The 12,742-nt window shown below is 37.3% G+C and overlaps 1 protein-coding gene across 1 annotated transcript; it reads left to right on the plus strand.

The window, feature by feature from the left end:
- The first annotated feature begins 6,375 nt into the window (after positions 1-6,375).
- LOC142225133 (uncharacterized) lies at positions 6,376-11,598 on the plus strand. The gene has a single exon (XM_075294910.1). It carries the CDS (start codon positions 6,376-6,378, stop codon positions 11,596-11,598), a length of 5,223 nt encoding a protein of 1,740 aa, XP_075151025.1.
- The last annotated feature ends 1,144 nt before the right edge of the window (positions 11,599-12,742 follow it).

A 12,742-nucleotide genomic window follows, 5' to 3' on the forward strand; every position in this document is an offset into this window, starting at 1 on the left:
CTCGGTGGCACACCTTCATCCGATGGTCCAAATTTTCAATGACGCTGAGGCATAATGGAGGTTCTATGCCGTTAATGTGCCGAATTTTCTCATCCTTTAGCTCTTGCATTGTTGCTGACTTATCGACGTACACCTTTTTCTTTCAAATAACCCCAAAGAAAAAAGTCCAACGGTCAAATCACATGATCTTGGCGGCCAATTGACATCGCCATTACGTGAGATAACACGGCCATTGAATTTGTTGCGCAAAAGAGCCATTGTTTCGTTAGCTGTGTGGCAAGTGGCACCGTCCTGCTGAAACCACATATCGTTCACATCCATATCTTCCAATTCGGGCCATAAAAAGTTTGTTATCATCTCACGATAGCGAACACCTTTCACAGTAACTGCCTGACCGGCCTCATTTTGGAAAAAATACGACCCGATGATGCCGCCAGCCCATAAACCACACCAAACAGTCACTCTTTGTGGGTGTATTGGTTTTTCGAAATCACTCTTGGATTCTCATTCGCCCAAATGCGGCAATTCTGTTTATTGACGAATCCACTGAGGTGAAAATGTGCCTCATCACTGAAGATGATTTTCTTCGAAAATTGATCATCCACTGTTGCCATTTCTTGGAACCATTTAACACGTTGTTGGATTGTGTATCTCTCCATGGTTCAAATTGAGTAAGTCTGAAATAGAGAAATGTCAAATAAAATGCGGAAAAACTTATCGTTTAGGTGTGGTTCACATTCAGCATCGGCCCTTACAATTTAACCACCCTTTACTTAAGAGAAGCGGGTGTCTCCCTATGCCCTTTTATTTTTATTAACAAATCAGGAACCTGATATAAATTTCATAACCTCACCGATTTTTCCGTAAAACTTCAATCGGGGGAGTTCAGTTTTTCTCACTGTACTTTTAAAAAAGTCGGGCAAAGGGTTGGTCCCCCTCCCCGACCAAATATCGAAAAATAATGTAGTGGATTTTTGTCTAGATGCCAACCCCAACATTCAATGAAAATTTCAAGCAAATCGCATAATTTTATTCCAAGTTTCAGAAAGTAGGGCAAGGGGGAGGTCTCCCTCCCCGTCCACATATGAAATAATCACGTACGCCATATTAATTCCATAACCTCACCGCATGTTCTCTGTAAATCTCAGATAATTTAGAGAATTTTAGTTTTTTCACTGTACTTTAAAAAAAGTTGAACAATTTTAGTTTTTCCACCAAATATCGAAATATAAAGTAGCGGATCTTTATGTAACATAGATGCCAACCCCAACCTTCAATGAAAATTTCAAGCAAATCGGTCACTTTTGGTCCAATTTTCAAAAAGTCCGACAAAGGGGAGGCCCCATCCGCGACCAGGTGTCAAGAAATGAGGTATCCTATTTTCACCACATGAATGCCCCCTACGATCTCTGAAAGTTTCAAGTAAATCGATTCAGCCGTTTCGGAGCCAATTCGGAACATACAAACAAACAAACAATCAAACAAATAAACAAACATAGATTGAATTTTATATATATAACAGGTTGGCTGATAAGTCCCCGGTCTAATAAAGAACAAGTATATACGGCCGTAAGTTCGGCCAGGCCGAATCTTATGTACCCTCCACCATGGATAGCGTAGGAACTTCTACTAAAGGCTGTCATCCACAATCGAATTACTTGGGTTGCGATAGCACTTGCCGATGGCAAGGTATCGTAAAACTTTTTAACACTGTCTTCTAAATTGTAAGTTAGCCCATACGGGGTATATATTAAACAAAAAAAGGCCGATTAAATACGTATATAATCTAGTTTGACAAAATTTTCTATAGAAATAAAATTTTGACAAAATTTTCTATAGAAATGAAACCTTGACAAAATTTTCTATAGAAATAAAATTTTGACAAAATTTTCTATAGAAATAAAAATTTGACAAAATTTTCTATAGAAATAAAAACTTGACAAAATTTTCTATAGAAATAAAATGTTGACAAAATTTTCTATGAAGTAAAATGTTGACAAAATTTTCTACAGCAATACAATTTTGACAAAAATTTCTATAGAAATAAAATGTTGACAAAATTTTGTATAGAAATAAAATGTTGACAAAATTTTCTACAGAAATAAATTTTTTACAAAATTTTCTATAGAAATAAAATTTTGACAAACATTTCTATAGAAATAAACTTTTGACAAAACTTTCTATAGAAATGAAATTTTAACAAAACTTTCTATAGTAATAAAATTTGACAAAATTTTCTATGGAAATAAAGTTTTGGTAGATTACAAAATTTTCTACAGAAATAAAATTTTGACAAAATTTTTTATGGACATAAAATTTTGACAAACATTTGTATAGAAATAAACTTTTGACAAAACTTTCTATAGAAATGAAATTTTGACAAAACTTTCTATAGTAATAAAATTTGACAAAATTTTCTATGGAAATAAAGTTTTGGTAGATTGGTTTTGGCGATATGGACCAATTTTTGTGTAATAAGTCATCGGTTATATATAACTAAAGACCGATATGGACCAATTTTTACATGGCTGTTAGAGGCCATATATTGACAAAATGTATCAAATTTCAACCGTATCGGATGACTTTTGCTCCTCCAAGGGGTTCCGGACGTCAAATCTGGGGACGGTTTATATGGGAACTATATATAATTATGGACCGATATGGACCAATTTTTGCATGGTTGTTAGAGACCATATACTAACACCATGTACCAAATTTCAACCGGATCGGATGAATTTTGCCCCTCCAAGAGGCTCCGGAGGTCAAATCTGGGGATCGGTTTATATGGGGGCTATATATAATTATGGACCGATATGGACCAATTTTTGCATGGTTGTTAAAAACCATATACTAAGACCACGTACTAAATTTCAACCGGATCGGATGAATTTTGCTCCTCCAAGAGGCTCCGGTGGTCAAATCTGGGGATCGGTTTATATGGGAGCTATATATAATTATGGACCGATATGGACCAATTTTTCCATGGTTGTTAGAGGCCGTATACTAACATCAGGTACCAAATTTCAACCGGATCGGATGAATTTTGCCCCTCCAAAAGTCTCCGGAGGTCAAATCTGGGGATCGGTTTATATGGGGGCTATATATAATTATGGACCGATATGGACCAATTTTTGCATGGTTGTTAGAGACCATATACTAACATCAGGTATCAAATTTCAATCGGATCGGATGAATTTTGCCCCTCCAAGAGGCTCCGTAGGTCAAATCTGGGGATCGGTTTATATGGGGGCTATATATAATTATGGACCGATATGGACCAATTTTTCCATGGTTGTTAGAGACCGTATACTAAGACCACGTACCAAATTTCAACCGGATCGGATGAATTTTGCTGCTCCGGGAGGCTCCCCAAGCCAAATTTGGGGATCGGTTTATATGGGGGCTATACGTAAACGTGGTCCGATATGGCCCATTTTCAATACCATCCGACCTACATCAATAACAACTACTTGTGCCAAGTTTCAAGTCGATAGCTTGTTTCGTTCGGAAGTTAGCGTGATTTCCACAGACGGACGGACAGCCGGACAGACGGACGGACGGACAGGCGGACGGACGGACGGACATGCTTAGATCGACTCAGAATTTCACCACGACCCAGAATGTATATACTTTATGGGGTCTTAGAGCAATATTTCGATGTGTTACAAACGGAATGACAAAGTTAATATACCCCCATCCTATGGTGGAGGGTATAAAAATACATTTCTTTTTTGTCAAAATTCATTTTTATTATTCAACATAGTTCCCTTCAAGAGCGATTCCAATTTTTTGATACCATTTTGGTAGTACTCCTTCGGGTTTGCCTCAAAATAGGCCTAAGTTTCGGCGATACCTCTTCATTGCAGCCAAATTTTTTCCCTGCGAGCATCCTTTTGAGGTCTGAGAACAAGAAAAAGTCGCTGGGGCCAGATCTGGAGAATACGGTGGGTGCACTGAAAAAAAAGCATGCCTGGTTCCAAAGATTTTGTCTTTACTTTAAAAAATTTGGTATTGATTCCGAGCCAAAGAAGCGGAGAATACAAGTAAGGATACTTTTAAGACACAATTCTCTTTTAAATTTGGGTTTTGTGTACTTGCTTCTAGGAAGCAAAGTTGAATTTTTCGCTTTCTCAACTTATTTTCTTCATATGCTATCAAAGTCCTTTAAAAACGAGTTAAGGACAACTTTATTTTCCAAATTAAGACTCGACATCCAGTAGAAATTATGCTATGTTTCAAGTAAAAAACATCTTTAAAATAAAGTTTTGAAAAACATGTCCTAAATTTGAACGATTTTTTGCTTTATAGTCAAGACGCAAAAAGGCAATAAATTTTGTTCAGATTGAGAGAGATATGCGGCAAATTAAGAATTAACGCCATCTGTTGGAATACCTGAAATTGCTCTCTTAATTTGTTTACGTGCTGATCATTTTCCGATATGGCCACTTTACTTCATGCTTGGGATATTTTCCATTAGTTTAAGTATCTACTCGTTATTTTTAGTTGATTTTCTATGTATTATTGCTTAAGTGTTAGTTCATAAGAATAGCTTCCTGGTTGAAGTCGTTTGTGAATTTATACGAAAAAAAAAATATACTAAATTTTGTGAATTTGCACCTTGAAGTTTTTCCTTCGAATAAAGAAGATTCGTGAAGTATTATATATAAAACTGTCTAATTTCTTGACGTTTTATTTAGTGCGCGGCATCTGGATTAGACTTTGGTGTTGTAACTTTTTTTCTTATTGGTGAGCTTCAGCAGTGCTCCACCGGTGTCCAAACCCAATTTTGTCTAAATTGAACAAGGTCCTTCGAACCGGATCCGGAGCAAGAGAAGCAAAACATTTGAAATAAAGGACAAAAAAAAAAAAAAAATAATAATAATTTAAACTAAATTGAAATGAAAAGTTTATAAAATCAAGTTTAAAAACATTTTGTATTCAGAACTGATTATCCCGTGACCAGCGACAGTGATCTGGCAACCACTGATCTTTTGACATATTACTCCCACTCTCCACCAACAACAACCATCTTCTACTGTTTTTTTATAAGTGAACCCCTCAACTCCATTAAAATTGTGTAATTTGGAAAGAAAAAACAAAATAAATCTAAAGATTAAAACAAAGTGCTGACTGAAAAAAATATATATATTCATATTTAAAATGAAAAGATGTGATTAATTGTAAATAAACAACAGAAAATAATCTTGTGCAGTGACATTAAGTTGTATGATTTGTGCTCTCTTTATCGTCATTTGACGTTTGTTTTTTTTTTTTGTTGTTTTAGCACAGAGTTCAGGTATGTTGCAGTAATTCAGTTTTTTTGGCTCCAACTTATTATGTTTTTTTGTTTTTGGAAGTGATTTCAACGATATTTTACATTTCACAAATGCTTATTCTTTTTATTACATTGATTTAATATATTAATTTGATTGGTTATTGCCAAATTATAGCTGTAAAAGTGTGGTGAATAAATGTTTTAAGAGTAAAAGAGGATCTCTTGTATATCATCTCTTACTCTCCGTGTCTCTTTGAAGTTGACCATATCAGTGATGTCAATGTAGTGTTTTTGCCCGCTGTTGTTATGAATATATGAATGCTATATAAATACATTAAATATAACTTTTTGAATTTATATTACGTTAATATACATATGCCGATTTAATTAGGATCTGGTTGGTGTATTTATGAACAAACGTTCCACATAATTTGTCATATTTTCGTTTATTTTCATGAAAATTTATTTTAGCGGTTTTAATGTGGTATATTTGCAACTTTTTTTTCGGTTGTGAGTACATGTATCGAATAAAGAGACTTATAATACAAAGAGGTGTCGTACTGTCCTTATAATTCATGGAAATCTTACGTTTGTTATTGGGACCTACATATATTTTTGGACTCACTTTGATCGAAGTATTTTTCTTTTGATATATTTTTGTTCTGTATACTCGGAAAAAAGTAAACTCTATATGGTACTAGTGCCAATTTCACTCAATTTTAGTTAGTGGATTTTTCGGTTTGAGAAAGTTTTCTTGCCTTTAATAAATTTTTAGTGTTCGCTAATTGAGAAAAGGGAAATAATAAAAATGGAACTAAGGAATAACGATTAACTAAATTCTTGTCTAGTTTTCGCACTAATATTGACTAGACTTTTTTTTTTCGTGGAATCTAAGTGATTCCGGCGTTTGTAATAGATTGATTCTCTGATTGGGATTCTCTGAATTTGACCTAGATTTTCTGGGACTAGCAAAAACTTTCTTTCCTGGCGGGTTCACTGGTTTTTTTTGTTTAAAAACCAAGAAGAGGAGTGTGGTTTCTGATATCGATAGTTTGGGAATTGAGCTTCAGTGTTTATTTAATACTGATACAATTGTAAAAATGGCAGATCCATCGCTATTGCGAAAGTTCAAGAAATTTGCAGCGTTGTTTTTGGAATTTGAAAAGGAGAATAGTACTATGTCTAGTTCTTTAGCTACTAGTACGCAAACTATGTACACTATTGAACTTCGAAAGGAGGAATTTAAAAGCTTGTGGAACAAGGTTAAAAACTCATACGAGAAATTTAATGTTGATTGTGAATGTTCTGAGGAGCAAGAAAAGGAGGCTTCAGATCTTTTTAAACAATGTAGGGAAGCTTACATAACCTGTGCAGCAATTATGGGACAATTTTCACAATCTTTATCTGATAGGTCTGTTTTATCTTCCACTGTCCTCTCAACCAGTCAAGTTTCTCAGCAATTTCGTGAGAGCAGAGGTCATGACCATCGTTTAAGATTGCCACCTTGTACCACAGAGATCTTCCATGGCGATTATCTTTCGTGGCCGTCCTTTAGGGACATGTTTAAGGCCGTATATATAGACTGCCAGTCGATAACTCCTGTTGAGAAATTATTTTACTTACGGCAAAATACACAAGGGGAGGCTTTGGAAATTGTTAAGAAATCCCAGTTAACCAACGAGGGGTTTGAAATCGCGTGGAGTAACCTAAAGGATAGATATGAAAATAAGAGAATCCTGGTAAATAGTCAGTTGAAAATTCTTTTTAACTTGCTTCCCGTGAAATCTGAATCTGCTCAGGATATAAAAAGACTTCAGAGAGAAATAAATAATTGTATTACCTCATTGAAACTACATGATATATGCATTGAAAGTTGGGATCCCATATTTGTTTTCTTGTGCTCAACTAGGCTTCCAGTGACTACTTTATCCTTGTGGGAGCAGACTATAAAGGATAAGACTGAGATATCTAAATGGAAGGATCTGGATTATTTTTTGACTGCCCGGTTCCAATCGTTGGAAACGGTTTTTGATTTTACACATACCGGAGCGGTAGAGGCGTCCGGGAGATCGGATATGGCTGCGTCTAACAAGAAGGTAAAGACGTACCAAACGAATTCTCAGAAAATTGTGTGCTATGCGTGCTCTCAGGATCACTATTTAAAGTATTGTGAAAAATTTTTGAGAATGACTCCCGAGGAACGTTTTGCAGTAGTTAAAAGGAATAATCTTTGTTTGAATTGCTTTAGTAATAATCATAGACTGCATCAATGCACAAGCAAGTATAGTTGTGGGAAATGTAATTCCAGGCATAATTCCCTACTACATCGTGATGTGCGTGTGTCTTTGAGTACGGCGACGACTGATACTGGGCCCAACAATCCATCGACAAGTCAAGGCTTGATACGGGATACAACCATTGGTGAACAGGAGGTTCAAAACTGTTTCGCGAAATCTACGAAATTGGTGTTGCTTGGCACGGCTATGGTGAATATTAGAGCAAACGGTATTATTTTTACTGCTAGAGCTTTACTCGACCCTGGATCTCAGGCCTCCTTCATATCGGAGAGATTACGGAGACGCATAAGATTACAAACGACAAGGGTGAATGCCAGAATTTCGGGTTTAAATAACGCTTTGGCCGGATCCACTGAGAAACAATGTTCCTTCATATTATCTTCAGTAGGAGGAGACAATTTCGAAGTTGAAGTATCTGCTCTAGTACTTCCTCAGCTCACTGGAAAGCTTCCGAGTTCATCAATTTCTATACCTGAATCATTCTCTCTAGGAGACATGCCGCTTGCAGATCCTCTTTTTGGGAAGAGCGATCAAGTAGATATTTTGATCGGAGCTGATTTTTATCCACAAATCCTTTTGGATGGAGTTCAACGAAATGTTCTGGGTTCGCTTGTTGCCCAGGAGACTATATTTGGATGGGTGCTCACTGGACAAATCGATAATCAGAGAAATTCTTTTACAACACTTGTGTCTTTCTATACTGAAACTGCTTTGAATGAGCAATTGGAGAGGTTTTGGAAATTGGAGGAACCTCCATGTGTTAACAAAATGACACCGGAGGAAGAATATTGTGAAGAATTGTACCGAAGAACTACCAGACGATCCCCGAATGGTCGATTTATAGTTGGTCTCCCGTTTAGACCTCAATATATAGAAGGTAAAGGTTTGGGGTTGTCACGTACAAAGGCTGTTAGACAATTTTTGCGAAATGAGGCCTCATTGCTAAGGAAACCGGATATGAAACCAATGTATGATGCAGTGATTGAGGAGTACAAGTCTTTGGGACATATGGTTAGGATAGATAGGTCGACTGAAGGAGGTTCGGAGTTTTATTTGCCTCATCATGCGGTGATAAAACCGGAAAGAATATCAACGAAGTTGAGGGTTGTGTTTAACGCCTCATGCCCCACCTCAAGTGGATTGAGCCTAAATGATACTTTATATCCTGGACCAGTTTTGCAAAATGATCTTATGTTATTGATTATTAGGTGGAGGTTTTATCGTTACGTATTTAACGGGGACATTGAGAAAATGTATCGTCAAATTCTGTTGGACGATAGGCATACAAAATTCCAACGAATTGTATTTCGTACAGATCCTAGAGCTGATGTGCAGGATTTTGAAATGAAAACGGTTACTTTTGGCTTAAATTGTGCACCGTTTCTGGCGATCAGAACTCTATTGCAGCTGGCTTCAGAGATAGAGAAGGAGTTACCTTTGGCAGCAAAAATATTAAGACACATGATGTATGTCGACGACGCTCTTGCCGGGGCACATGAGGTTTCTTTAGCTATAAAGGCTCGAGATCAATTAATATCCGCTCTATCGTCGGCTGGATTTTCTATGAGGAAATGGACCTCAAATGATGAGCGAATATTACAAGGTTTACCAAAGGATCACCTTCTGGCAGAGAATTTTTTGGAAATTGATGCTGAGAGCAAAGCTAAGACGCTAGGAATACGATGGAATGCCAAAAGTGATAACTTTTATTTTTCTGTTAACCCCATTCTTCGGAAGGCGAATTTTACAAAACGAGAGGTTTTGTCCATTATTGCTGCTTTATTCGATCCAGCCGGCTGGTTAGGGCCTGTTATTGTTGTAGCAAAGATGTTGATGCAGCAAATATGGAATGATAAAACTGGATGGGACGAAAATTTAACTGATTCAAGTAGCATTCGATGGAATCAGTTCATAAGTGATTATGACAGTTTAAATGCCGTTAAATTGGAACGCTGGATTGGATTTGAACCATGTTGTAATTTCGAAATTCACGGATTTTCAGATGCGTCTGAAAGAGCTTACGGGGCATGTGTGTATGCAAGAATAGAATCGAATGGAGTTATTCGGACAAATTTATTGTTTGCAAAATCTAGGGTTGCCCCTTTGAAGACTGTTTCATTGCCGAGACTAGAACTGTGTGGGGCACTTTTGTTAGCAGAATTAATGGGGGCTTTACGAACAGATTTGAGTTTAGACAATAAAGATACGAAGTACTTTTGTTGGTGCGATTCTACAATAGTGCTGGCTTGGCTTCAAAAACCCCCTTCAGCTTGGGGCACGTTTGTTTCCAACAGAGTTTCAAAAATTTTAGATCTCGTCGGCAGGGACTGTTGGGGACACGTGAGATCTGATCTTAATCCTGCTGATATTATCAGCAGAGGTATCCGATCACAAGAGTTAATTGATAATACTTTGTGGTGGCAAGGGCCCCCTTGGATGAGGTGTGTATCGAATAATTGGACGGAATCTCACAAGGAATTTAATACTGAAGAAGAAACTCGTCGAATGAAGTCGTTTTTCGTTTATATAAAGGATTTTGAGGATGTGCTTCTAAGATTTTCTTCCTATTCTAGAGCGTTAAGAGTTATGGCATATGTTTATCGGTTTATTGGATTTTTAAGGAAAAATACAATCCCGATTATATCATCTCGAGTTTCGTTCTCTGAGTTACAAAACGTAAAGAGAAAACTTGTGATTGTTACCCAAAAGGCATATTTTTCTGAAGAATATTTTCAGTTAGCCAATGGTCGACCTATACATAGAAATAGCAACCTACTTAATTTAAATCCCTTCATTGATGAAGAAGGCTTAATGCGTATCGGAGGTAGATTATCCAACGCAAATGTTTTGTCCTTTAACGAAAAACATCCAATCATATTACCATATAATTGCAAATTTTCACAGCTCTTGGCATATTTTATTCATGAGATTACATTGCATGGAGGAATTCAATTAATGTTGCGGGTTCTTAGGTCAGAATTTTGGATACCTAGGTCAAAAAACATGATCAAATATGTTATAGGACATTGCAAGATATGCAATATTTGCGCAAAGAAATCCAGGGAGCAGATCATGTCATCCTTACCAATAGCGAGAACACTTCTGGATAGACCTTTTACACGTACAGGTGTTGACTTCGCTGGCCCATATGATATTAAAAACTATACGGGTAGAGCATGCTTGATTACGAAAGGATACGTATCTATTTTTGTTTGTTTTGCTACGAAGGCGATCCATTTGGAAGCTGTGAGCGATCTCTCTACCGTTACGTTTTTGGCAGCCTTTGCCAGATTTGTTTCTCGGCGGGGTTGTCCAAAGGACATGTACTCCGATAATGGTACAAATTTCGTCGGGGCTTCCCGAGTTTTAAGAGCAGAGTTTCGTAATTTTCTTCGAGATATTAGTTCAGAAGTTGTTCATTTGTATGTGAATAATGGTGTTAACTGGCATTTCAATCCAGTGGCAGCCCCTCATATGGGAGGACTATGGGAGGCCGGAGTAAAGTCTTTCAAGCATCATTTTAATAGAGTAGCATTTAATTTGAAGTACACTTTTGAAGAGTTTTCTACACTTTTGGCTCGGGTCGAATCATGTTTGAATTCACGACCACTTTGTCCGTTATCAGAGGACGTTTCTTGTATTGATGTGCTGACGCCGGGCCATTTTTTGATTGGTGGTCCTCTTTTATCACCACCAGAACCTCAGATCCTTGATGCTCCAATTTCTATCGTTAATCGATGGCAAAGGGTAAAGGCTATTAATCAGAATTTCTGTTTGCGTTGGAAAGAGGAGTATTTGAAGGAGATAATTAAAAGAAACAAATGGAAGACAGATGAGTTGAATTTGAAAATTAACGACATGGTTGTTGTTCGTGAAGAAAATTTACCCCCAAATGAGTGGAGATTGGGTCGAATAACGAAGGTTTTTCCTGGCGCGGATGGAAAGGTCAGGGTTGCTGAGATCCGGACAGCACGCGGTCAAATAGTGAGACCAATTGTGAAACTTGTTTTCCTTCCCGTGGATTAAATCAAGAGGAAATAAAAAAAATACCTTGTTTTAATTTTGAACTTTGTCTCCTATTTTTTTTTATCTAGCATCATGGTTAAAGCAAAGAAATATTATCCTGAAAATCGTGGAAACAAACAAAGAATTGTATGTCGCGTCTGTTTGAAGGATCATCCTCTTCGATTTTGTCAAAAGTTCCTTGCCATGGACTATTATGAACGGATGCGAATAGTTTCTATATATAAGCATTGCGCTGGGTGTTTGGCTCATGATCACACATGGCGTACTTGCAAAAGTGAGGGAAGATGCAAGAAGTGTGGCGATATGCACCATACTCTACTCCATAAGCCGGGACCTCGTTCGTCTGGCAAAGTTGTAAAGAGTGTAGTTAAAAGGCTAGGACCTCGATCGTCCAACCCTCTTGATGGACCTAGTTCGTCCAATACCATCACTAGCAATGGACCTAGTTCGTCCAAACCTTACTCAACAACTGGACCTAGATCGTCCACGTCCAAAAAGCGTCGTAGTTTGACAAGGCAAAGCTTGTCTAGAGATGTCGTCCCATACACTTCTGAGGAAAAAATAAGTAAAAATCGATCACAAAATCGAAGATATGAAGATCTGGTCCCAACCTATAGCCTGCAGGAATTGATTATGCTTCGACCTACCGCGGTTGTAAACATAGTGTGTGGAGATAATTATATCCAAGAAAGAGCCATTATAGATCCAACATCTGAAAAAACCATAATAGCGGAGTCACTAGTTCGAAAAATGGGCCAGAAATTGATAACAGTCGGGAATCAACGGAAATGCTTCTTGCAACTTCGAGGATGTTACGGAATGAGCAATACTGTTGAGACTTATGCTGAGGTTCGTCAGAGGTTCGACATTTTAACTCCGAAAAAATCTGTTGACATCCGAATTGTGGATGAGTATCCCGGGCTACAGTTGGCGGATCCATTGTTTTATGCATCTGGACATGTACATTTATCTTTGGGAGGTGATGTATATGCCAAGATAATACGGAATGGGATTAGCGGGGGCACCTTTGGTAAGCCACTTGCGCAATTTACAATATTTGGCTACATAATTTCTGGAACCTGTTCTCCTTAATTCAAACAGTAAGAACTTTTACAATTTTTGCTTTAACCATGATGAATGTCAG

Source organism: Haematobia irritans, chromosome 2, assembly GCF_050003625.1.
Source record: "Haematobia irritans isolate KBUSLIRL chromosome 2, ASM5000362v1, whole genome shotgun sequence".
Classification (NCBI taxonomy): Eukaryota; Metazoa; Arthropoda; class Insecta; order Diptera; family Muscidae; genus Haematobia; species Haematobia irritans.